Here is a 27,636-nt window from a genome sequence, read left to right on the forward strand (position 1 = left end):
ATGCGAGCCGACTAATCCCAGAGCGACCACCTGCTTTGCAAATAGTCTGGAGTCACCGCATTTGAACCTCTGTGGCCACAAGGGGGTTTTTATTACTCACTGGATTTGAACATGTGACCTTCGGTACTTTTGACCTTTGGAGTCGAGTTCAAACCAATCAGGCACCACCCTTGTGGTTTTAATTGACTTTCATAACAACACAAAGAACATGAAACCTAAAGCACGATCAAACGAATGCAAAAAGAATAGTTGTTAACCACTTACTTCCAGCTCACACATACTAAAAATTGAGTTGTTAACCAATTACTTCCATTAACATTAATACCGTGTTAAGTTGTTAACTACTTGCTTCCATTCAACACCATAAACAAAATCACAAGAGAGAAGAGAGGAGAGTGAACAAACATCGGACAACAAGAATCGGAGAAAGAATAAAACAGAAAGAAATCAAGATGCGGGGTAAAAATCGAACAGTAAGAATCACATAGAAATAAATCAAGATGCGGGGTAGAAATAGAACGGTAAGAATCACACGGCAAGAATGGGATGTGAAACGCTAGAGTATTGTTTCACATGGTGAAACAATGTTGTGTTGTTTCATTATGTGGAAAAAAACAAAAAAATGACGAGAAATTTGATGTGAAATACTAAAGTGTTGTTTCACAAGGTGAAATAACATACAAATTAAATATTTTTCATTATTTCATAATTTGCAATTATTTAAAAATTAAAAAAAAATAATGATACCCGTATCAACTAAAAAAGATAAAACGTTCGTTTTGTTTTTATATAAATTTATTGTAACTAATATATTTTAATTTAAATTTTTTATTATAATTAATATAATTTTGACGGTTGTCATTGTTGACTGTAGATTGGATGTCAAATGCCTATAATACTCCTTTCAACTTGTCATTTATCAAATAAATAGTTTCAAATCCCAAAAATATTACAAAAATAACATTGCCTTTTAAGGGAGAAATCAATAATTTGTGATAACCGTGAGATTAAATCTCAACCACAAATCAAAAGTTAAATTGAGAAATTAATAATTTTGGTAATTTTAACTTAAATTTTTAATTAAGGGCATTTTATTCTCTCTCCGACGAACTTTTTCTCACAAATCTTATTTCAGCAAACATTATGTGAACGCAATATACACATTGTGATACCTAAAAAATACCGTTAAAAAAAGATACATACAAACAATATTCTCTATGATACTCATATATACATATAAAATGCACAGTGTGATACATTTGTAAAACAACTGCACAAAAATACACATTGTGATACCCTTTGTAAATCTAAGAAATAACGAAAATGTATAATGTGATATACTCTATAAAACAATGAAAATACATTGTGAACATTATCATCGTGATACACTCTGATCCACAAACATTTAAAATATATATATATATATATATATATTGAGTAATTAAAATTAATTTAAATATTTTCTTTAAAAAAAAGGTAAATAAATCTTTGATAAGTTGTAGATAAATTACCTTTTTACCTTATTTAAGAAGTATTATTAAATATCTCAAATGAGTGGTTCACATTCGATCTCACGTTTATGACAAATTACACAGTTCTCATTTGATTATGCTTCTGTATATACATATGTGTGTGTAGGGTTAGGTTGAAGGGACCTCAAAATAATAAAAACCGATGAACACTCTGATAACTGTTCATTTGAACCATATGCACATATGCATACAAGTAATTTGTAAGCAATTTATTTAGTATACAATTACTTATTTGTACATGCACATACGGTCCGGATGAACGCTTACCATATAATGTGTGTGTATACATATATATCAAAGCACGAATAGATTAGTAATTATTTTAGTTCCTATCTTATCCTTATCTCACCTTGTTCCATTTATTTTGGTGTAACAAGAAGAAAAAAAAAAAAAACCTTTTGTCTCATGTTATCCCACCTTGTCCTGTGCTATTCAAATAAAAGGGGCTGTTTGGTTCGCGCAATTCAAATAAATTTGATGGAATTGGACTGATAAATTCTTTTGACCAAATTCCAATTCATTTGTTTGATTCATTTATTGAAATTGATGAAATCATTCAAATTCTATTGAATTCCACAAATTAATGAATTTATCATTCATTGGCATGATAGAAGGGATTGAATTCCATTATCACCCACCACACATTACTATCGCCGCCACCCAACCTATCCCTCCACTAACCACCATGCTACTACTATTCTCATCACCACCCACCCCTGGTCACTTACTGCATATCCCTACTATGACCATACTACTACCGTTATTGTCACGTCCCTAACCTAACCCTCGCCACCACACCATTATTATCGCCGTCACAATTGCCACTCACCTCCACCCATCCTACCTAACCGACCATTGACCACCATACTACTACCGTCGTCGTCATACACACACTCCTAGCCACCCGGCCACTATCCCACCACCTTCGTCGTCACAGTTAAAGACCCCCTAATGGAGCGTTTGATTTGTAAAATTCTGAAGGAATTCGAAAGAATTGAAATGGTCAATTCCATTGACCAAATTTTGTTCAGTCATTTGTTTTACATATGGAATGGAATTGAATTGAATTTCATACTTTCTACCATTCATGGATTTGGTCATTCCATCACAATTAAGAAGGAATTCAATCCTATTTTCTCAAAAGGACAAAAGTATCCCCATTTTCCCTACTTGATTTGAACTATTGCCGACCACCACCGATCTGAACCATTGTTGACCACAGCTGATCTGAACCACTGCAACCTATGTCGACCACCACTCGACGAACACCGACTTGAACCACTGCCAACTTGAACCACCGTCGACCACCATTGATCTGAACCACCTTGACCTGAACCACCGCCAATCTGAACCACCATCGATCACCGCCTATCTAAACCATCACCGACCACTATCGATCTGAACTACTGCCGATCACCATCGCCAACTTGAAACACTTCCGACCATAATCGATCTGAACCACCGCCAACCACCATTAATACGAACCAAACGTCCCCGAAGTCTTTGTCTAATACTATTTTACATCTTTAACAGTAAAATTATACTGTCCCATATACCGAAAACACCTAAAAATTGACCAATTTCATACATGGCCATAAAGAACCAAGATAATAGTTTACTCTTTTGTTTTAATGGTAAAAGAAATGATAGTGTGGGGGTATGTTGTGTTGAGATTTCCAAATCTAGACCCGAGGGACGGCAGGTCACACCGTCATCATCCCTTTCCCATCTCCGTCAAAATTAAGCCGTAAAAACTCAAAATTTCATCCATTCCCCCAAATCTCCCTCTTTCTCTCCTTCTTCTTTTTCAAAATTGGGGGAACAAAACGTTTCTTCATCTTTCTCACACCCACTTGCCACAAACCCAACAAGTTACAGACTTCGATTTCATCGTCTTTTTCTGTATATATTTATATATATTTGTTTGAATAATGTCGGAGGATGATAAGTTGTTGAAGGAGGCCAAGAAGTTGCCATGGGAGGATCGCTTGTTACATAAGAACTGGAAGGTTCGTAACGATGCCAACATTGACCTTGCCGCCCTCTGCGACTCTATTACCGATCCTAAAGATCCTCGCATCCGTGAATTCGGTTAGTCACTTTCGTTTCCTTTTTAGGGTTTTTTGTGTATATGTTTTTTCTTTTTGTGAATTTTTTTTTCCACTTTTTGGTTCTTGTAGATCTAAGTTCGTTTGTTTTTAGCCTCGATCCGTGTAATGTGTGTTGAATATTGGTTTTTTTGTTGATTTTTTTGCTGGGGTTTGATCAGGACATTTTTTCAAGAAGACGGTTTCTGATTCGAATGCGCCTGTTCAAGATAAGGCTCTCGATGCTCTAATTGCCTACTTAAAAGCTGCAGATGCTGATGCTGGAAGGTTACCAATTTGTTTCTGTTTGTGATTTTGATTAATTGTATTCCCAAGGAAGAGTGCCTGACGGTTACCACCAAGATAAAATTGATGTTTCTAAATTACCAATTCTTCTTTGAAGAGTCATTTCGTTAGTTTGTGTTTGTATCAAGTGTAAAATCGTTATTTTTTTTTGTTAAGAGTTCGTTCTAGATGTTTAGCCTCATCCTTTTTAAAGACAGAGTGAGAACTTACATTTTGATTCTATATGTGTACCATTTCCACTAGTGTTTCCTAGCGTTGCTCTCCCTCTTCTAAATTTCTTTGTTGGAGGATCAGACGGGCTAAGCTCACATTAAGTGATATGAATTGACACAACATTATCAGAAAGTTCTATGACTAAATTGAAATTATGTAGTCTATACCTTAGAGAGTCAAGCTGACTAGATCTGAACTTTAATTTCAATTAGTTTATTTAGTTTTTCTTCAAGTTTTTGATGATCGCATTAGTTCATGGTAAGGGGTACAACAAATAGAAAGAGTTGGTATCAACTTTGCATTTAAAAAGAGAGATTGGTTTTTCATTCCTGAACTTAGAATGCAGACTCTAATTGCAAAATGGATGAAGCACTATTAACTCTGAACTAATGTGTGGGCATATTGAAATGCATTGTGCTTGAAGATGATCTTATGTATTGGTGCAGGTTTGCCAAGGAAATTTGCGATGCAATCGTGGCAAAATGCCTTACAGGGCGGCCGAAGACGGTGGAGAAGGCACAAATGGTGTTTATGCTTTGGGTGGAGTTGGAGGCTGTGGATGTATTCCTGGTATGTTTGATGTAGAGATATTGCATATTTGAATTTGAAGTTTAGCTTAGGAGCTGCTGGTTGGCCATCATGTTAGTCGTTAGATATAGCTTTACTCTCTAACGATTAGTGATGAAAGCCTACTTTATTGCTTCTGTATTTCAATACAACTTCTTCGGTGGGTCAAGTTTTGTGCAAGAATTTGTTATGGAAGTGTGATATAAAAGTATTACAACAGGAAACGTCTAATAATGACAAATACTTTATAAATTGTCTTTATTAGAATGTAAAATGATTTTGACTGCATAGCATCAAACAAGAACAAACTTTTTATCCTAAACCAGTTAGGCTAGGGTAAAAGTAAAACCAATAAAATTGTAGAAGGTTCAATCTGACAAAAGTGAGAAAGTGAACCCCAAGGGGTTATGGGATAGAAAGGGCATCATTCCATGTATTCTTATACGAGGCCGATTCTTTCAGTATAAACCGCTCTTCTAATTCACTACTTTCACCCTGCTAATCTTGGTTGACCTATACCTCTTCTAACAACCTCTCCATGTTACACATTTCTCTCATGCACATTTAGATCCAAGGTCTACAATGGACATGATTGAACCACCTCAAAGGACGCTGGTTCAACTTCTCTACAACTGCCACTTCAACCGTCTTTTATATATCTCTAGTTCTAACTATCCCTTGGTGTATTGCTACACATCCATCTCAACACTTGTATCTTTGCTATATGCATCTTGTGCACATGTTTGTATAGTTGTGATTGAGAATTCCCCTTCATAAATCATAGCACGACTTACCTCTGTCTTATAGAACTTACCTTTTAGCTGCAATGGTATGCATACACAATACTCCTAAAGCTTGTTGCATCCAATTCAGTTTCATGCTGTGTCATGACACACTTCCGAGGCATGAATTTATAATTTCTGCATGCCATACCACACCCTTCCTAGTAAAGGCAAAGTCTATGTGACTAGATTTTTGACCACTACTAAAGGTTGTTAGGTGACAATGATACTTTCTAAAGGAAGTTGTTACAACCAACAAATCATTAACTTTTCAAACTGTAACATTTATTCTCCTTGATTTTGTTATGATATGTACAAACCTGATGACTTTTTGAAATGCATATCATCTATACCACATGACCATTAAGATCACCTCGTACAGAGAGCTTCTTGCTAATTGTATGCCTCAAATGACTTATTTAATGTTGTCCCAAAATTCACTCAAGTTCATGAGGGACATATGCACTAATGGCATTCATAACTACATACACAAGCACTAGTGTGGTTGATATGGTTCTATTTTCTAGTCTTCTAATTTCATCTGCATTATTTTCTGGACTCTTGTCTATTATAACACCTGCCGGCTCGTAGTCATATCTTTTTATGAATACCATAACTTAAACAGTTAAACCTACATTCTCTATTTCTTTAGATTTTCACCTGTTCATCTAGTTTCAAGAAAGCGTGCAGTATCAACTGTTCTATTGAGAAATTTGTCTATCTAAGGGTGTTCTTTAAATGAGCAGCGCATCTCCCAGGAGGCATTAGATAGTTGGTACCAGAATGGAGAATGGCATAAATCTCATAAATATTTTGTGATTGCCATTAAAATGCTAACTCTGGCTTTGGAATCTTTAAAAGTATGTTTGATTGTAGCATGAAATTATTAGCCAAATGCTAAATGAACCTACACTTTGTGCTGTAAATCGTAATGTTCTACAACATTAAGCTTTATATTGAGATTGAGTGTCATCTCGAGTATTATTTTTTACAATAATAGCATCTTAGAGTTCCCAGAAGGTTAGCATATATCATATCCTTTCTTATATATATATATATATGTGTGTGTGTGTGTATGCATATTTATTTCACACCCTTTTTTTTAAGGTTTATTCCATTTTGAAGGAAGTTTTTATCAACGTATGGATTGCAAATAAGGGGTGCTTATCTTACAAGAGTTTAATACGTGTGGCCCTTCCACTTTCACAACTTTAGTTTGGGAGAATAGTTACAATTTACTTTGCAGAGAATGTTGAATGACCATATGCTTGTTTTATTAATGTAAATATAACAATTTGGATGTGTAGTGTCAGATTATGTGATCATGGAAACTTCTTTTCGTGGGACATATGAATTCTGCACTATGTTACAATGTTGATCATGCAAAGAGAGTATTTTAGTACATGATTGCCATGTTATTTTTTTTCTAGATGGTAAACTCGTTTGCCATGTGCATCGTTTTTCTAGTGTCATTTTGTTTATATAGCTGTGATTGTTTTGTAAATGTTGTCATTTTTCTTATTAAATTGTTTGTTGATAGGATGCTATGGAGAAAGCAATAAAAAACAAAGTTGCTAAAGCTGTTGTTCCTGCCATTGATGTCATGTTTCAAGCCTTAAGGTTTGCAATTGAGTTACTTGGTTTTAGTACTTGGATATCTACGCTTATCTATTTGCCTTTTATAATATGAGGTCTTCTTTCCAATAACCAGTGAATTTGGTTCAAAGATTGTGCCACCAAAGAGAATATTAAAGATGCTTCCGGAACTCTTCGATCATCAAGATCAGAATGTTCGTGCTTCATCTAAAGGCCTAACACTTGAGCTCTGTCGTTGGATTGGGAGAGAACCCGTTAAATCGATACTATTTGAGAAAATGCGGGATACAATGGTATGGTGATAAATTATTATTGCTTCCACTGATTGTTTGAGTTTTGAGAAGACTAATATTTGCCTTTTTTCTTTTTCTAAGAAAAAAGAGCTGGAGGCTGAGCTCGCGAATGTCACTGGGACTGCTAAGCCTACTCGGAAAATAAGGTTTGTTTCTTCTTACACCAGAAAGGCACATAGAGTTCACGTTTATATGTAAACTAAAGATAATAAATAAGATTCTTTAAGTTCATTGATTGTTGATTACATCTTCAGAGATGTAGGGTGGAAAACTGATTACCGTCCCAAAGTTAGTATATTTGATTTTCTTTTTGTTAGTATTGTTGTATCTGTTGTGTCAATATCATTGCACACATGAACACAGAGTTTAGCTTCTGAATGGGGTAATTCTTCATTTTTCGTCTTCTTTTGGGAACGCCTGGCTAATATGCTGTGGTTTGAGCAGCTAAGTGCCACTTGTTAATTGTTATTCAGTTGGCATTCTCATAACACAATATCCTTTCCCTATTATATGGATCTGATGTTAGACTACACGAGAACTGGCTGCTACATAGATTGATTTCCGATTCTTATTACTGCAATTTATTTAGTCTATTGTTTTTGGTTTATAAACTTCTTCTTGCCATTATTGAAAGAGTATTATACATTTGACTAATATTCAGAACGCATTTAGTGAATTTTGTGCCAAGTCAAACCTTGCAATTTTCATGGGACGGAGAGAAGACAAGTAATATCACTTCAGAAAATTCAGACTATTTAAGAGAATTATGAAGGGTTATTAATGGCATAGGAGTGTGGTGATTCTGGGAGGATGAGAGTTCTTCAGACCCGTACATATACAAGCAAGGTTTTAAAGAATGGAAACGAGCCTCAAGGCGTTTTCCCCTTAGGTGCGTGAGCCTCAAGGCGGTCTGAGGCGTAAGCTCGAGGCGGAAAATAAATAAAATTCAAATTATTATATATACACAAATTACAATCACTAGACGTTAATACATAACCACTATATACACACACAATATATATATATATATATATATATATTGACACTACCACCGTGCACTATATATACACACACTCTGCTAGAGGCTGCCACTACTTTCAGCGTGATCATACAACATATTTATATACCATGTTGGGTTGCCACTATCACTGGTGGACCTGTGAAAGAGAGAGAGAGAAAGAGCGAATATGACATACCTTGGCACCACCATCATGCACTATGCTAGGCTGCCACTACCACCGGACTATTACACATATATATTATGCTGAGCTGCTGCCATTACCACCGAACTATATATACACACAGATATATATTATGCTGAGCTGCCACTACCACCGGTGGGACTGTGAGGGAGTCGGATAAGTAAGTCATAATATATATAATGTTTTTCAAAGGGGGATACTTTTTTCTGCCACTACCACTAACAACAAATACAGAAACTGAGACTGGGAGAGAATACGCCATCTGGTCTGACACTACCACTAATAAAGACTTGCACACTATGTATAAAAACACTTCAACTCATCTTTAAACAGGCTTACGCCTCTCACACACTTATCACCTCACAGCCAAATCCACCGCCTCCACTCTGCAGGGCGTGCGTCCCAAACAAGGAGTGAGAGGCGATGCCTCAAGAACTTTTCTTGGCGTTCCTCAAGGCGCACACCTCAACCGTTTTTTAAAACCATGTATACAAGTTAAACCATCTTCAGTAGGTCTTTTATGTATTCCTTATTTTTGATATAATTCTGACCATCAGCTGTTTTAAACATGTAAGCCTCCAACTGTTTATGTAGTAGACTTGTATTGTTGGTTTCTGCATCTTGTACTTGCTTTCTTATCAGTAATTTATTTAATTTTTAATGAAGATGACAATAATAGTTATAAATATGTTTTCCAATTTTTGCCAGATCCGAGCAAGATAAGGAACCAGAACAGGAAGTTGCAGCTGAGGCTGTGGGCTCTGGCCCTTCTGAAGAATCTGCTGCCGATGGTATGTGATCAACTTAAAGGAATTGCTATATTTCTTCACTCTTCTGGTTATTTTTTTATCGTATATATAATGGATGTGTAATCGCATTGGCTAGTCATTCTTTTGAATGAGGTGAAATGTCTAGGATAGACTAGAAATATGTGCTGCAGTGAGCGTTGAAGTTTGCCCCTAGTCTATGCTGCTACTGCGGTCAAAATACAAAATATCGGTCAGGACCGATATTCGATATTTCGGTTATATCGATGATATATCGGAGATATATTGGTCCAAAATAGCGGTTAATATAATATTTCTTAGAATTATATATATATATATATATTATATGTATGCATCCATAAACATATCATATGCATTAATTAGAGTTTAGAAATATAGTTCAAAAACTAAAACATCATATTCTATAATCAGCAATCAGATAATTAATGAATCAGTTAGTCAAATTCGATCTACAGATTTTTGGCCGAGGGCTTCCAAACACATCGTAAGCTAAACCAGTGCTGATGAATAACCTATGTAAGGTAAATACTACTAAATAAAAAAAGGAGCAATATAGCCCTCTTCAGAAATAGGCGAAAAATTCGAATGAATAAATAATCAAAAATATTGTTTCCCATAAACAAGTCTCACAAAACAAAATAGGAAAAATGTTCATAAACGAGCTAATCGCAAACAATAAGCGTGAACTGTGAAAGAACCGAGAAGAGAAGAAGCATGAACTGTGAAGAACTGAGAAGAGAAGAAGCGTGAGACTTAATATATGTGTTGACTGGTTGACCAAATAAAGAGGCCCAAAAAACTAAGCCCAACATGTAATAAAAAAGCCCAAACATTTGTCTTATAGAAAATTGGTATATCGGACCGATTTTCCATCAAAATATAACTGATATTTTGACTGATATTTCACCACCGATATTTTTCCAGAGTCCGATATCCGATATATCGCGATTTTAACAGCATAGCCCCTAGTTGAACTGGATTCTGCGTGAAAAATGCTATGGCTACTTGCAATATTTCTATAGAAACTACATCTACCCCGTATTTCACGAGTTTTTGGCACAGATATCTGGGAGCTCCTCCTTCAGCTTAAACAATCTCTTCCATGTTTTCCTTGATGAAATCATGAAAATATTAATTCATTTCATTACAAAGTATTAATGGAGAAGGGTTTAAAACATGTATAAATGGTCAATGTGTAAGTTACATAGTGGATGAATTTCTAAGAGTAACGCAAGGAACAATGATGAGAAATACATGATGACTCTTGAGGCTAGTTTTTAGTACATGTTGCAAAAGGTAATGGTGGTAAAACCACATTTACGAGGCTCAATTCTTGGAGCTGGACATTTTGATGGGAACACATAGAGAAGACAGTTTCTATGTATGGATGAAGTATATACTAAGATCATGACCTGTATGCTTGATTTGTATTTTCATTTATGCTTGTATTCTCTTCTGATATAAAATTGTGTGCCAGTTCCACAGGAAATAGATGAATATGAACTCGTTGACCCTGTTGATATCTTAACACCGTTGGAGAAGTCAGGGTTTTGGAACGGAGTGGTCAGTGCTCCTCTCTGTTTTATGAAAATTTGTACCCATGCTTTGTCTTTTGTCAATTCCCATTTGTACAGCTAGCATATTTACAGTACTTTCTCTTTCCAGAAAGCTACTAAGTGGTCTGAGCGGAAAGATGCTGTTGCAGAATTGACTAAGCTTGCTTCAACAAAGAGGATTGCTCCTGGAGATTTTACAGAAATATGCCGTACACTAAAGAAGGTCCTCAAATGAACTATCTTTCGACTGAGCTATTTTGTGACTGTTTATTAGGAAGACAGAGAAAGCCCTCCTTGTAGCCCCTAGTATCATGTGCATCGATACCGAGCTTTTTTTTTGAAGACATGAAGGCTGGGAATAGAAACTAAAGACTGGCATATTATCTTAATGACAAGAAAATTTACCTTAAAAATTGAAATTTGTTGGTTTATACTTCATTTCTGTATGTAAGCATCCTATTGGTACATTGCAGTGTTGTTTCATGACATTGTCAATGTCCTGTTGCATGCTCATTTTCAGGTTATAAGGTTATTCTGACTAATATGGCATGGTGTCATTAAGTCCATTGATATAGGTTTTGTATCACTGTTGCGTACTGCAAAAAGTTGTTTGACTCTTGTATAGTTAAATTGGATTGTGCTTCTTAGCAGAAATTTATGAAATATAGTTGTTAACGTGGTTTGGAATTCAAGACCTTGTGTGCATTAGTTGTTTGCTAGTCAACCAAAGTTTAGGTAGCCTAAGTGGCTAAACTTAAAATGAAGGCGATTCATCCTTTGTATCACCTTACCGTAAGTGTTTAGAAATGTGAAATCATCTAAATCCGTGTTTTTTTGCTTCTATGGGAAGTGATTTTAACTACTTGCATTCTGCAATTGCTCCTCTTTGCAGCTTATTACGGACGTAAATATTGCTGTTGCAGTAGAAGCAGTTCAAGCCATTGGGAATCTTGCACGGGGCTTAAGAACTCATTTCTCTGCAAGTTCACGCTTCTTGCTTCCCGTTTTAATTGTAAGTGTACATCATATCTTGTTTTACATTTTCAGATGCTACTTGTAGTGTCATCTAACTTGTGTTGAGATCAGTGACTTATTGTTCAGTCAAGTGGTTGGGTTTCTTTTAATTTGGCACGGGAATGATATGCTTATATGTGTAATATTTGCCAACATATGCTTTGGTCCTCTAACCAGTACACTTTTTAGTTATATATAATATACCAACTAGACAGGATCTGATTATGAAATATAGTGTTCTAAGGACTTATTTGAGAATGTGATGGGATATCTGCATCTGTTACATAACAAGTTCTGTTTCTTATAGGAAAAACTAAAAGAGAAAAAGCCTACTATGACGGAAGCGCTTAGTCAGACTCTCCAAGCAATTCACAAGGCTGGATGCGTGACTCTTGCTGATATTGTTGAAGGTAGGGTTTTATGCTTATTAATTTGAATTTTTTAAGGGGAGAATCTGCTCGATCAAATCATATCTGCCACTTCTCGTTGTTGTAAGTTTATGTGTATAAAGCAGTCTGCCATTGTTGTCTTAACTTGTTTAAGATGAATGTTTTTGTTGCTGTCATGAAGACTTTGTTCTGTTGTTGTACGTAAGACATACCACCCTGTCTGCAAATTGGCAATCTGTGATTTTATTCTTATTTCTGTTTCTAATTTCTATTGGTAAGAGTTATATTTGTGTATATTTCGTCGTTCTTTTATTGTAAAATGTAGGAATCTATTGTATCTATGGCTTTTGTTCTTAATCGCTGATTCTATCAGTGTCCTAATATTGGCTGAAATGGTTCTACAACAGATGTTAAAGCAGCCGTGAAAAATAAAGTTCCACTTGTGCGTTCATTGACATTGAATTGGGTAACATATTGCATTGAATCGAGCAACAAGGCCATCCTTCTTAAAGTGCACAAGGACTACGTTCCAATTTGCATGGAGGTTAGTGTATTGAGTGCGGTTCTGAGATAGATTTTTGACCAATTATTTTGCTATAATTTTTAAGAGAAAATTTGTTATCTTCTCCTTTTTTGGATGAGCTTATAACTAGAAGTTCTTAAATAGCAAGCTTCTATTCAAGTAAAATAATTTATAAATGGTTATTTATACATGTTCTCCATTCTTATGGATTTCAGAAAAGTTCTCTCACAAGATTTTTTTCAGGTCTTTAATTTTTGCCCTTTTGGGCATGCTATCTTAACATTATGGTGCAAAATTCAGTGTTATTTATTTTCTTTCTGATGGCACTATCTTGAATTCTTGACGTTTGTTCTCAACTTTCACTGCTAAGGTTACACCAATGAATTATTAAAAACTGTTTCGTTTTTTTTAGTGTCTGAATGATGGGACACCTGAAGTGAGGGATGCTGCATTTTCAGTCTTGGCAGCAATTGCGAAGGTACCGTCCATTCTTTTTGGTTACTAATAATAGTTCTTTGTCTGGTTGGTGCAAATAATACGAGTATGACTTATCTATTTTCTTTTTCTAGTCGGTTGGCATGAGGCCTTTGGAGAAGTCATTGGAGAAACTTGATGATGTCAGGCGAAAGAAGCTCTCAGAAATGATTGGTGTTTCTGGAGGTGGTGCTTCAACTGTAGCAGGCTCAGGTTTATAGATTTGTGTTCTATTTTTATTTTAAACTAGTCACTCATGTACATGGAAGAGTGACACTTTCTTTCTTTTTGCAGTTGTCCCATCATCAGGTGGAACGGGATCTTTTGTTGAGGTGTGTTTGTTTGGTCTTTTCTTTAATATTATGCATTATTAATACTATTTAGCAATACACTCACATTAACATGTTCTTTTTTTTGCCCTTGGGGTTCACTGCTTGAGTTTATTTGTTCAAATGTGCTGAACACTCATAGACGGTTTGCAGAAGATATTAAAACTACAAATTATGAGAGACTATTTTGATTAGATGTAAATGGTAAATACCAGGAGCTGTTTTTGATTTGGGTGTTATATTCATCATCTTCAGTGTGTTGGTTTTAAACTCATTTGCTTGGTAACCATCAGGAACCTATTAGTAGAGAATTGTCATAAACCTGATACATAGAGTGATCAACATTTGTTCTTTCTGTTGTCTATATTGCATTATCGTTATGTCTAAGGTATGAAATTGCATAATTCTTCACACCTTTTTTAGAAAGCTTGTGGTTGCACCCTTTCTGTTGCATAATCGGTTTTCCAAGTGAATGGTTTCTATGACATGTAATTGAACTGGAAAACTTTACAGATGTGAGCTGTGTATTTTCTAGATTAAAAGAAGTTAATTGAAGTGTTTGAAGTTGTTTTTGGTCATATAGCTGCCATAGAAACATGCGTGCTGTCTTGATAATAAGAATATATCTCATATAAGAGTATGCTGTATTTAAGAATATATTTCATGACATACACTTGCAGGCTTCTGATGGAGCCTCTGTTAGAAGGTCAGCAGCAAGCATGCTTAGTGGGAAGAAACCCGTTCCAGCTGCTGTGAGTTTTACCCATACTCTGGCTTTCATTTTTTTTTCTTTAATCTTTGAAATATCTTATTGGCACTGATCCCATGTTTTTAATTTTCTTTACCCTTTTCAAGGCTGCTTCAAAGAAGGTGGTTTCTGCTAAGACAGGTGCTGGCAAGAAAGTAGATGGACCGGGTCAAACCAAAAAACCTGTTGAAGTTGAAGATGTTGAGGTAAATTATTTGCACAAGTACACACACCCATAGATATTTATACACAGATGATATTTATGCTTCTGAAGTTCGCCGAAGGATCATTTGAGAATAGAGTTAAGGTGAGAAGTGTAAGAAGGGATTTGGACCATTGATCACTTTTTATCAGTGTTGATCTAATGCTTCAAATTAAGTCCCAAAATAACCCATGAATTAGCTTAGAAGAGTATTTTCAATTGATTTTCAATTAGGATTGATCCAAGGGTGGAGATCTCTTCTTACCCTTCTCATGATAACTACTATTCTTAATGGAAACCAACTCTCCGAAGTTCTGGACTAACATTATGTCTTCTTCTTAATCAACGTCACACGACTTGCTTGTTGCTTGTGCAGCCAACTGAGATGACCCTTGAAGAGATTGAAAGCAGATTAGGATCTCTCATTCAAGAAGATACTATTTCTCAGTTGAAGAGTGCCGTATGGAAAGAGCGACTTGAAGGTTCTAATTTTCTTCTTCTTCGTAATTATGATACATAAGAATGGAACAAGGATGATGCATGTTAGCATAACAAATATCTATCTGAAACCAAACTTCAAATTTTCAGAAATCCATATTACTGTTGATAGGCATGTTGACAGGAACTGTCAGGAGAGAGGTCCTGAATTTACTAAAACATGATTGACGATTTTTCACGGCTGTATTAGGTGATTTTTGATAGAGCTATAAATAAGCATTGTTTGTGGTACATCTGAGTAATAGATTAGCCACTTTAAACGCATAGCGATAATGATGAACACTAGACTGTGAATAATAATATCACATCAACTTTCATATTAAGATGAAGCTAAACAATACATTGTTTATGATGTGAAGTCGCAAAATCTTCAGATGTTGGCGTATGTACCCTTACAAGGATTATATTAGCAATTGTTATATAAACATAAATTAATTTTTATGCAAATACTTTCAGTTTAGTCCTAAATAGTGGCGTATGGAATAGACTTTTTTCTTGTTACTAATTATGATAAAGTTGGTTTAAATGTGTTTCATGTTTATCTATGGGTGTAACATTCACCAATATGTTTCCGTCCAAATCACAACTAGTGATACTTATGTTCTCTTCCTGCAGCAATTACCTCATTAAAAGAACAAGTTGAAGCACTCCAAGAACTTAACCCATCAGTTGAGATTTTAATCCGTCTACTCTGTGCTGTTCCTGGTTGGAGTGAGAAAAACGTTCAGGTACTTGGAGCTTGGCTGAAATATGGCACTGCTTGCCGTTTCTTCTGATTTAGCTAAGTTGATGATATGTTGTTTTGGGTTAAAATTTGCAGGTCCAGCAACAGGTCATCGAAGTTGTCAGTAATATAGCTTCTACTGCATCAAAGTTCCCTAAAAAATGTGTTGTACTTTGCATAGGAGGTAAAAAGGACTTCTTGTGTGAACTTTCTTAAGTTTTTGTTATTTCTGTTTCTTTTTGCATTCCACTATCAATTATCTATCTTATAATTCATATTTAAAGATGGCTTTCTTGATAAATTTGCAAAGCCCTAGGATGGTCAGCAATCTTTAGTTAATTTAGTGATTTTGTACCTTCTTTTATGCATTTAGATGTCCCTGCATGCTTTGTTATTTCTTTTTACTACTTTTTCTTCAACTATTCTAAACCCCATTTCTTTCTTTATATTTCATATCTCTTGCTTTTCTGTCAAACTTTTGTCGAACTTTCAGAACATTTCTTTTTCTTCTCAAAATCATTTTCTTGAAACCTTTTTACAAGCCTCTTGAGAACCTACTATGTATCGGATTTACTGGATTTGGTTCGTGTGGTTTACTTGCATCTGGTTAGCTTTCCTCTCTAATCTCAATCAAATTTTTAGGTGTTGGACACTGTAATTCTTGAGACTCCAGAACCGTATCTGCGCAATTTGTTCGTTTTTTTTTTTTGCGAAAATGTGAATAACACATCATCTAGTGGAATTTGTAAATGCAGTTCTTTATTGTTATTCTGAAATAAGGCAGTCTCCATGTTTAATAACATATTCACATATGTACTTTCAAGGAATTATTGAATTGAAATGTTGACATATATCATTTTTAAGTCGATATTTTTCATCTTCTCGTTCACTCACCAAAATTAAAACTTGTGCTGGTTCCTGGGTTGGCAACCTCTTTTTCTGTTTCAAGTTGGGGAATCTATCTTCTTGGTGAAATCTCTTATAACCAGTGGTTCCTTAGCAACTTAACTCACCAACTATTGTTTTGGTTTTCAAATTGTCAAATCATTCATAGAATCGTAAGTGTGAGAAATATTTCTCATCAGCAGGGGCTAGTGTGGCTTACATTTTGATATCATAGTTTGCGATAAATACTTTGCCACATGCACTAAATCAGAGTTCTTATAAAAGAACATGGCCTTCTAAGTTTGTTTTACATCTGAAGGTTATATTTACATGCTGACAGGTATTTGTGAAAGGGTGGCTGATATCAAGACCCGAGCTCAAGCAATGAAATGTCTAACCACTTTCTCTGAGGCGGTGGGCCCAGGTTTTGTTTTTGAAAGAGTAAGTGTAGTGAAATGTCCTAATTAATGTTTTTGAGTTAAATAATGTTGTAATTGGGCTGAAATTGAAGATCTTGATTTTTATAGATGTTCAAGATCATGAAAGAGCACAAGAATCCTAAGGTTCTTAGTGAGGGCCTATTGTGGATGGTCTCTGCAGTTGAAGACTTTGGTGTCACACACCTGAAATTGAAGGTTTTTTCAATCTTTGACTTTTTTTCTGCTAGCACAGCTGTTTGTTTATGTGACAAAATAGCTACTCTATTATACTTGAGTCTTCCGTTCTTGATGCTTATGTTTTCTGACACAGGATGTAATTGATTTCTGCAAAGATACTGGTTTACAATCAAGTGCAGCTGCTACTAGAAATGCGACCATTAAACTTATTGGTGCATTACACAAATATGTTGGTCCTGGTAGGTTCTTAGCGCTGTTGTGTGCATGACTTTGTTAGTGGATTGCTGCCACTGATGTATTTTTGTCTGCAGACATCAAAGCATTCCTGTCGGATGTCAAGCCTGCCCTTCTTAGTGCAGTAGAGGCAGAATGCGAAAAAAATCCTTTCGAGGTATGATTGTGTATATCTGTCTCTAGATTCTGATTGTTTCTGCATTTTGGGTGTTCATCATTCAAGTATCATCTTCTGCAGGGTGCAGCTGCTGTGCCAAAGAAGACCGTCAAGGCATTAGATTCTTTATCATCTGCTTCTGGTGGTGGGTTGGATAGCTTGCCACGTGAGGATATTAGTGGAAAGATAACACCAACCCTTCTGAAAGGATTGGAGAGTTCTGATTGGAAGGTGATGCTTTTATTTATTAGTTATTAAATAAAATTATATCCCCATTTGTCCAGTTCATACTTGAATCATCTTGAAATTGTTGATGAATGTATTCAGATTCGTTTGGAATCTATTGAAGCAGTAAATAAAATCGTGGAAGAAGCTAACAAACGTATCCAGCCTACTGGAACTGGTAATAATAGTTTGCATTGATTTGTTGAAACAAGATATATATATATATATACATGCATGAAATGGAACTTATTACATCCTTTTCACTATGTTGTTTCACTTTTTCAGTGGAATTGTTTGGGGCTCTTAGAGGTCGGTTGTATGACAGCAACAAAAATTTAATCATGGCAACTTTGTCCTCTATAAGTGGTCTTGCATCTGCTATGGGAGCTGCAGTTGAGAAGTCAAGCAAGGTCCACTGAACATGACTGTCTATCTATTATTTGTTTGTTCTCTGCCTTAGTTTATAAAACATGCCTGGTCTTTATAAAGCAACGAGTTTTATATGCCATGATGTTTCTTGCAGGGAATCTTATCTGATGTTATTAAATGCCTTGGTGACAATAAAAAGCACATGAGAGAATGCACATTGGCAACTTTGGATTCATGGGTTGCTGCTACTCACCTTGATAAGATGGTCAGTGTCTTCTATATTTTTCTTATCTTTATGTTATTCGTTGTGTATATATATAGGATATATATATATATATATATATGTATATATATAGGATATATATATGTGTATATATATAGGATATATATATATGTGTGTATATATTATATATATATATATATATATATATATATATATATATAGGGTTAGGTTCAGGGGAAAACCGCAAAAAAATGAAAAACTGAGGAACACCTTGATAACCATTCATCCGGACAGTGTCCTCATATGCATACAAGTAATTTTGTAAGCAATTTGTCCGGTATGCACATGTGCATTACATGCAGACGTGCATAGAAACTAAGAAACAACTTCAGTTACTTGTATGCACATGTGCATACTGTCCAGATGATTGTTTACCAGGATGTTTCTCAAATTTTCATTTTTTTGTGGGGCTTCCCCCGAACCTCCCTCCCTCCCTCTCTCTCTCTCTCTCTATATATATATATATATATTTGTGTTATTACCTTGACCCTTGGTTCTCTTTTAGGTACCATATATTACTGCTTCATTGACTGATGCTAAACTTGGTGCGGAAGGACGCAAGGACCTTTTTGATTGGTTGTCCAGACAACTTACAGGATTAACAGAGTTCCCTGATGCGATTCATTTGCTGAGACCGGTCGCTGTTGCTATGACGGTATTTGATGATTAGAAATACTATATGCATTTGTCAATTTACAATTTTCAGTCCTGGAGACATCACTAAGCATGATTAAGTAATTTCTCTTTGTCATCAGGATAAGTCGGTAGATGTTCGTAAAGCAGCAGAAGCATGCTTCGGAGAAATTGTGAGAGTGTGCGGACCAGAAGTGGTGCGGGAACTGTCATCATATTTTATTTTCGTATTCTATTTTTTCTTAACCTTCCTGATCTGATGTTCTCGTTCACTGTAGGTCATGAAGAATGTGCGAGATATCCAAGGACCTGCTTTGGCAATTGTTCTTGAACGGTTGAAGTCACATGGTGCATTTCCAGGTGTGATTCACAGATGGTTTTTGGATTTTACAAAATGTAGTTAGTTTGTGTTGGATTTTTTTTCTTCTTGAGGTTGATGAGCTTATGTAATTTATTTTCTCCAGAAGTATATGACACCTCAAAACCCGTCACAACTGGGCAAACAGCAAAAACAAGCTCAAAGATCGGAAAGTCTAATGGTTATGGATCGAAGCATGGAAGCAGACCTGTATCTTCGGTATGATGTTGCTGCTATACTTTGTCCATTTTGATTATGAAATATATATTGAGTTATTGTTTCAATTCTGTGTTCAAGAGAGCGGTTTCAACCAAGGGCTCAAAACCAGAATCTATAATGTCTGTTCAAGATATTAATATCCAATCACAAGCTTTGCTAAATCTCAAGGACTCTAATAAGGTATTCTCTAATCTGCATACACATTTTTTGTTGTTTAGCAAATTAAAAAGGATCAACGCATATTGTAGTGATCATATTACTTTATTTACTTGTAGGATGAAAGAGAGAGAATTGTGGTTCGTAGGTTTAAATTCGAAGAGCTGCGTTTGGAGCAGATTCAAGATCTGGAGGTTGCTATATATTTCGTGCTAGTAGAATGACATTCTGTCGGTTGTTTTTTAGATTTTTAAAGTGTAATGATGTATTTATTTGTCTTGAAACAGAATGATCTGATGAAGTACTTCAGGGAGGATTTGCACAGGCGGCTTTTGAGCACAGACTTCAAAAAGCAAGTTGATGGGATTGAGATGCTTCAGAAGGTACCCTTTATGTTATAGATGAAGGATCGTGTGAGAATAAGCGTTAATATGAGAAGCGTAAGAAGGGATCTGGACCTTTGATCACTTTTAATCTCACCCTCACCTTATGAATTGCTCTTCCCACGGGAATTGATCCGGTGCATCTTGGTGCATCTCATTAGTGTTGATCTTCAATTAGGATTGATCCAAGGGTGGAGATCCCTTCTTACCCTTCTCACCATAACTTCCATTCTCACTGGAACCCAATCCTTTATGTTCATGGTTTTATAAGTTCAAATTGAGTATTGGAGGCAACAGTTAATTTCATTTATCTCTTATCCAGGCACTTCCATCTATAGCCAAGGAAATAATTGAAGTTCTAGATATACTGTTAAAGTGGTTTGTTTTGCGATTTTGTGAATCCAACACATCTTGCCTACTTAAGGTGAATTTTCTATTACTCCTTTGTTTTATCAGTTACATTATATTGTTTATCTTTGGTTTTAATTTGTTAATAACTTGTAACCTTTGTGAAATATGTTAAATAGGTGTTGGAGTTCCTCCCAGAGCTCTTTGACACATTAACGAATGAGAACTATACTCTGAACGAATCTGAAGCTTCCATCTTTCTTCCTTGTTTGGTTGAGAAGGTTATTCCGACCCAAATATATATTCTAGTGGATTGTTTATTTTTTTATGAGCAAGTGTATTCATTGTAGGGACCTCATGCTTTTAAATGTTAACTTGATCTCAGTTCCATTTTCGAAGATTATACTTGAAGTGAAATTTTAGTAACTTCATCATGCCGTCTGAAATAGACGCGGGTTCTCTCTATTTGTTAGTGATGTGCTATAAACAATTACCAGACAGAAGTTTAATATCGACTCCATTATTGAACTTTTGTGCAGACTGGTCATAACATTGAGAAGCTGCGAGAGAAACTGCGGGAACTAATGAAGCAGATCATACATAGTTATTCGGCTGCGAAAACTTTCCCTTATATTTTGGAAGGTCTGCGTTCTAGAAATAACAGGACGAGAATTGAGTGTGTCGATCTTGTTGAGTTTTTGCTTGATAATCATGGCTCAGAGGTATGTAATCATCTACACTTCATGCTTCATCTTATAGTTGAAGGTTGCTCATACCTTTCACCACTGTGCAGATAAGCGGACAGCTAAAATCCTTGCAAATTGTTGCAAGCTTAACTGCAGAACGAGATGGTGAACTTAGAAAGGCAGCTTTAAATTGTCTAGCCACTGGTTATAAGATTTTTGGTGAGTTATCTGGTTAATCTTCTCTCATATTTAAGGTTACTTTCATGTCTGAATCTTAATAAATGAAAATGTTATTTTAATTGAAATTTGAACAGCAATATGTAATATGCATATTAGACAGGAATAATATAAACCTTTGTTGGAAATTTCTTGCCCTTCTTCATTGCTGATTGTCTGATTAAAAATTAATGTAAGGTGATGACATCTGGAGATACGTTGGGAAGCTGACTGAAGCACAAAGAAGCATGCTAGATGATAGATTCAAGTGGAAGGTATATTCTTTTTCCTGTTTACAATTCCGCAAGAATTGCAACTTTATTTTGGGAAATGTTCTTTAACTCAAAAAGCATATCTGCCCTATCCGTTTACTCACGAAGACAGATCCCTTTTTTGTTTGGGAAGGGGGGCGGTCAGTTCTATCACTTTTGAACATTACTCGGGAAGTAAGCAAAAAGTTAATCGCCTTCTTAATAAATGTGATGAGGAATGATTGCGATTCTTGTGGGACAGAAACAATGCTATTTTTTCATTGTCGTTTGGTATATAACTGTCACCCTATTTTTATTTTATTATTTTTCCTAGACCCGGGAAATGGAAAAAAGAAAGGAGGGGAAGCCAGGTGAAGCAAGAGCTGCTTTAAGGCGTTCTGTGAGAGAAAATGGGTAAACATCCACTTTCTGGACTTCAGCTTAATCATTTAGTTTTGCCATGCTCTTCTGTGCTTCTTCCTTCATTAGTTTATGAAGTCTATTTGAATTCTTTCTCTCAATACTCCTGATTAGTTCTTCCATATGGACATTAATAGGTCTGAGTAGCTATTTCAGCATATTGCAAGACTTGATGCAACAATAAAATATGCTATACTGTTATTGTTCTCTCGTAATATATTTTTTGATTACCACTTGTACCAAAATTTATTTATTGTTGTACAGATCTGATGTTGCTGAGCAAAGTGGTGAAGTTTCACGATCCATGTCTGGACCAGCATTTAGCAGGTAATAAGGTCCTTCTGTCTTTTTTTTTTTTTGTTGTACTTTTTCTTTTTCCACTAGTAATCAGACTTTTGTCTGCATTCCTTATTGTTGCGAAAAGCTGCATCATTTGGTTACATAATTGTTTTTTCTGATATGTGTAAGCTACATGGTTTGTGTTTTAGGGAAATGTATGCCCCCCCAGAGCCTCAAATGGAAAGACTTGCATTTGCCCGCCCACCTGGAGGTGCAATTGGCCCCACAGATTGGAATGAAGCTCTAGATATCATTACATATGGCTCTCCTGAGCAGGTGTGGATTCATCTTCTTTACATCTTAGTTTTGAAGACACAACCCGTCTCGTCTTTTTGGCTGCAATTAATTTCCCCCCCTTATTTTGGTTGCTTTGGTTACTTGTTGCAACCAAATCTAATTGCATTTATTCTTGCAGTCTGTTGAAGGTATGAAAGTTGTGTGCCATGAATTGGCAGCTGCAACAAACGATCCCGAGGGCAGTTTAATGGATGATCTAGTCAAAGATGCTGACAAACTTGTTTCTTGTTTAGCAACTAAGGTAATTTGTTTTCTTCTCTTCCATAATGTCTCTAGAACGGGATTGTTGCAATTCATTTGAAATTTGTGTTTTCTGATATTTCCTTTCACATTTGTCTTTTTTTTAATTTACCAGGTTGCGAAGACCTTTGACTTCAGCTTGACAGGCGCATCTTCAAGGTCTTGTAAATATGTTCTCAACACACTCATGCAGGTAATTTTGCATACTCTTCTACACTAAGGGGCTGTTTGGTTAGTTTCCATGAAGTCCTGTTTGGATAAAGTTGTCTGTGTGGATTAATCTGTCTGTATAGATTGAGAAGGTTTATGTTTGTGAGGGTTTTTTCATACATGGAAGGAACATTTTTTATAATTGGGAGGGGAAGGTTTAGAGAAGAACTTTGCTTTCTACATAAAGCTCACTTAGAAGCTTACTCAATAAGCCACTTTCTATATAATTAAGGCTCTACCAAACAGTCATGTATAGCTGACTGGATAAGCTATGAGTCCCATTAAGCCCATTAATCTGCTGACAAACATGCCCTTACGTTGCAAGATTGTGCCTTCCTTTTGCAGACATTTCAGAACAAACGACTTGCTCATGCTGTCAATGAGAGAACACTTGATAATCTCATTACAGAGCTTTTGCTTTGGCTTTTAGATGAAAGGGTTCCAAGGATGGATGATGGCAGTCAGCTTCTGAAAGCGTTAAATGTTTTAATGCTTAAGATATTGGTGAAGTTTTCCACTTAAACTCATGTATGTATTTTTTTCATTTGTGTTCGTTATTGTATTGACTTGTTTGTAAATGCAGGATAATGCAGAGCGAACATCGTCATTTGTGGTACTGATCAATCTCCTAAAACCACTCGACCCGTCTAGATGGCCGTCTCCGCCATCAAACGAGTCTTTTGCTACAAGAAATATGAAGTTTTCAGATTTGGTTGTGAAATGCTTGATCAAACTTACAAAGGTCAGTAGCTCTTTTATCCAACTTAAAATATCTCTTGTTTCTATATATTTGAGAGATTTGCAGTTTTAAACACACACTCGAACTCATGTCTTTATGCAGGTCCTTCAAAGCACCATATATGAGGTTGACCTTGATCGCATTCTCCAAAGCATCCATGTATATCTGCAAGAACTCGGGATGGAAGAAATCAGGAGGAGGTATGTATTGTACTTATGAGATATCTTGGAGGCTGCAACTCTAAATGCCAACTTACTGAACGTTTTTCCTTTTTTTCCGTCAATATTTTGAAACACTTATAGAGCTGGAGCCGATGACAAGCCTTTGCGCATGGTCAAAACCGTCTTACATGAGCTTGTCAAGCTTCGTGGGACCGCAATAAAAGGTCATCTTTCTATGGTTCCGATAGATATGGAACCCCAACCTATAATACTTGCCTACATCGATCTTAATCTTCAGGTATTTTGTTTGATATCATATGATCGACCATGAAATGTGTCGTAAAACACTTGTATTTATTCCGTTTTTTGTACAAATGTTAGACATTGGCTGCTGCAAGAATGTTGACGCCAACTGGGCCGGTTGGCCAAACACATTGGGGTGATTCGATGGCCAATAATCCAATGCCTGCTTCACATTCTGCAGATGCCCAATTGAAGGTGTGTTCCTTTTGGTTTGTTGTTTGACCTCTATAACGTTTCGTCCCGTTTATTGTAGACCACGTTTGATTTTCTTAGGGGTGTTCATGGTTCAGTTCAGCTCGGTTGGTAGGGAAAATGTGAACCGAACCGTATGAGGCAGATACCTGGCTACCCGGACCGAAACCGAACCGTAGGTTGAACTGAAATAAGGCGGTTACCTGCGGTTTGGTTCATGGTTAACCAGATTTACAAAAAATATCATTTACAATATAAAAATGGTACTGATTTACTGAATATAGCATTTAAAACAATTACACAACAAATAAATAAAAATAATTAAGGTGCTACAAATTAAAATAAGTTTAATTGTTTTAAAACATCAATTTTTTGGTTAATGTTGGCTCTTCATGACTAAATACCACTGTAATGCTTGACATCAAAATGTAAAAGACTTTACTCATTTAACTTTGGGTTAATAAATGTATATGTAATAATATAAATATTTAATATCGAATATTATATATACGTTATATCTGGTCCAGTTCGGGTACCCGCAGGTACCTAAAATTCAAAGCCGTAACTGACCCGTGGATACCCAGTTTTTTCGTTTTTTTTTAATTTTTGGAATTTTCAATTATCGGTTCGGCTCGGTTTTCCGGTTTTTTTGAACACCCCTAGATTTTCTGCTTCTAAACTTCATCTGTATTGTGTTCACAGCAAGAACTGGCGGCAATATTCAAGAAAATTGGAGACAAACAAACATGCAGTATTGGTCTATATGAACTCTACCGAATAACTCAGTTGTATCCAAAGGTAACATATTCGTTTTCATTTCATTTTAGTTTGTGATTAATTCATCACCATCATGAGATCTTAGGTTTGAATCTTTTTTGTCAGGTTGACATATTTTCTCAACTTCAAAATGCAAGTGAAGCTTTCCGAACATACATTAGAGATGGTTTAGCTCAGGTCTGCTTAGCCTTCATCTTGGATAAATATCACTTAAGATATCGATGGATTTTCTCAGATCTAATATTATCGTTATCTTGTATACCCAGATGGAAAAGAACGCGGCAGCTGGAAGAACTCCATCCAGTGTGCCTATGCCAACACCTCCACCATCTGCATTGAACCTTTCATCCCCGAAATTTGCACCTCTTTCACCTGTACATACAAATTCTTTAAATGACGAAAAATCCGTTAATACTAAAGCGGAGCCCACAAATTTCAGTTTACCACCGTCATATGCTGAAGATGACAGGACGGAGAATGTTATGGCTTCAAGAGGTCCAATGGCTGTTCAATCAGATTATAGGCAGCAAGTAGGAGACCAGAGGAATGACAGATTCCCATCAGGAGGTTTGTCTCCGTTTAACTCACTATTTTTGTATTATGTTCTTTACATTGCTATCTTTATAGGATAAATGTCCAAAAATTGCAATCTTTATAGGTTAAATGTCCAAAAATTTCGGTAAACTTTAAGTAATCAAAACTGATGCACAACTAAATTGTGGGCTACATGCCCTTTGCATATTGAGTTAGTGGTTCTTTAGGGTGTGTTTGGTATCCAGACAAGACAAGACAGGAGAGAACAACTGTTCAGTGTTTGTTATGATAGAAATGGATAGGGCATAACAGATAAATTATATATATATATGACTAAAACGATTAAAATGACACCAAAATAAAAAGTTCACGAAGTTCCCTATTTTTATTTTATACCTTTTATATATATATATATATATTATTAATATTTACTAAATTACATAAATTAACCAAAATATAACAATTATATAAATATAATATTTTGAGGACAGTAAAGTAGCATAAATAAAAATTAAAGAATGAATAAAATGTAAAGAGGGAGGTGTATTTGATGTTTTAAAAGAGAATTAGGTTTTATTTTGAGGTTATAATAATAAAATATAGGTTTGTTTCACATAAAAGTCCTGTCGAATGTGGAACAGTGATCCTTGTTCTGTCCTGTCCAGTGTACCAAACACACCTTTATGATTCCAAAATCTTTACCTATTGAATGTGTCATTATAAAGTGTCTTGTTGGCAAAAAATGTTAACAGGTTTGTAAAGGTGGTTTTTAATGTTTAAATATATCAATTCTAATTTAGGATATAAAAAGTTTATCGTCGAAAATAGAAGATCGACACCATTGATGGAACCGGCTTATGTGTTAATGACACTATACATCATGAATTTTAGTAAATAGATTATGGATTATTGTGTGAAGTTTTTTACATTTGATGTATTTACTGATGATCTGCAGTTAGTAGTGGGACTCTAGATGCAATAAGAGAGAGGATGAAGAGCATCCAGTTGGCTTCTGGTGAACCTGGAAACCGAGCAATGATGAATGGTAGCGAGCATCACGAGTCTACAGAGCAAGAAAGTAATCCGAATCCAGTGGTTCACAGTGGGGTCCTTCCCATGGACGAAAAGGCACTCTCGGGGCTTCAAGCACGAATGGAGAGGCTCAAAAGTGGATCAATCGACCCTCTTTAGAAACCAACAAAACACAAAAACGGATTGATGGTCTGATTGATAAATAAGCTTTACTTTACGGTTGTCATGGTACAACCAAGTGCGGTACGCAATACATGGTCTGCTCAACTGCTGTTGGTATTGGTGTTGGAAATCACACTAGAAAGAAAGGAAGGCAAATAGGTGGGGGGTTGTATCGTTAATTTTTGATGCTGGAGGTGTGTAAATGGAAGCATAGATATGGTGTGTGCTCATCATATATGGTTTGTAGGAATTGCGAAACAACATTGTGTCTTTCTTGGATTCATCGTTTTTAGGGTATCGGAATCGAGTATGTTTGCATTTTTATTGCTGAAACCTTGTGTATGGAAAGTTGAATTTTACTTGGATAGCTTGCCTGCTACTGCTAGT

The 27,636-nt window shown here is 35.8% G+C and overlaps 1 protein-coding gene across 2 annotated transcripts; it reads left to right on the forward strand.

The window, feature by feature from the left end:
- Positions 1-3,302: 3,302 nt before the first annotated feature.
- Positions 3,303-27,636, forward strand: LOC112526757 (protein MOR1). 2 transcript variants are annotated; one of them, XM_025137171.1, is made up of 54 exons: positions 3,303-3,623; positions 3,802-3,907; positions 4,585-4,708; positions 7,028-7,107; positions 7,199-7,376; positions 7,458-7,522; positions 9,287-9,369; positions 10,844-10,929; positions 11,032-11,145; positions 11,815-11,934; positions 12,244-12,346; positions 12,733-12,869; positions 13,261-13,326; positions 13,418-13,535; positions 13,617-13,654; positions 14,332-14,403; positions 14,507-14,605; positions 14,978-15,083; positions 15,715-15,827; positions 15,920-16,007; positions 17,049-17,149; positions 17,236-17,343; positions 17,459-17,564; positions 17,637-17,716; positions 17,798-17,947; positions 18,044-18,119; positions 18,227-18,351; positions 18,465-18,575; positions 19,099-19,248; positions 19,349-19,423; positions 19,505-19,586; positions 19,691-19,803; positions 19,882-19,983; positions 20,079-20,153; positions 20,247-20,342; positions 20,665-20,766; positions 20,870-20,971; positions 21,230-21,412; positions 21,484-21,595; positions 21,791-21,867; positions 22,178-22,257; positions 22,528-22,590; positions 22,752-22,878; positions 23,018-23,140; positions 23,255-23,332; positions 23,695-23,853; positions 23,933-24,091; positions 24,191-24,288; positions 24,391-24,547; positions 24,631-24,747; positions 25,447-25,542; positions 25,627-25,698; positions 25,788-26,088; positions 27,011-27,636. In XM_025137171.1, exons 1-54 carry the CDS (start codon positions 3,464-3,466, stop codon positions 27,244-27,246), a joined length of 6,048 nt encoding a protein of 2,015 aa, XP_024992939.1. In that variant the 5' UTR covers positions 3,303-3,463; the 3' UTR covers positions 27,247-27,636. The 2 variants fall into 2 exon arrangements, with proteins under 2 accessions (XP_024992939.1, XP_024992940.1); XM_025137172.1 differs by having other exon boundaries at positions 19,694-19,803.

This window comes from Cynara cardunculus (assembly GCF_001531365.2).
Source record: "Cynara cardunculus var. scolymus isolate 2C chromosome LG 14, CcrdV1, whole genome shotgun sequence".
NCBI lineage: Eukaryota > Viridiplantae > Streptophyta > Magnoliopsida > Asterales > Asteraceae > Cynara > Cynara cardunculus.

What these genes read in the sequence shown, in the direction of transcription:
- LOC112526757 (XM_025137171.1), top strand. Translation starts at nt 3,464, where the DNA reads ATGTCGGAGGATGATAAGTTGTTGAAGGAGGCCAAGAAGTTGCCATGG. An exon ending in TCCTCGCATCCGTGAATTCG is followed by an intron (nt 3,624 to 3,801) that starts GTTAGTCACTTT and finishes GGGTTTGATCAG; the next exon opens with GACATTTTTTCAAGAAGACG. An exon ending in GCGAAAAAAATCCTTTCGAG is followed by an intron (nt 17,717 to 17,797) that starts GTATGATTGTGT and finishes CATCTTCTGCAG; the next exon opens with GGTGCAGCTGCTGTGCCAAA.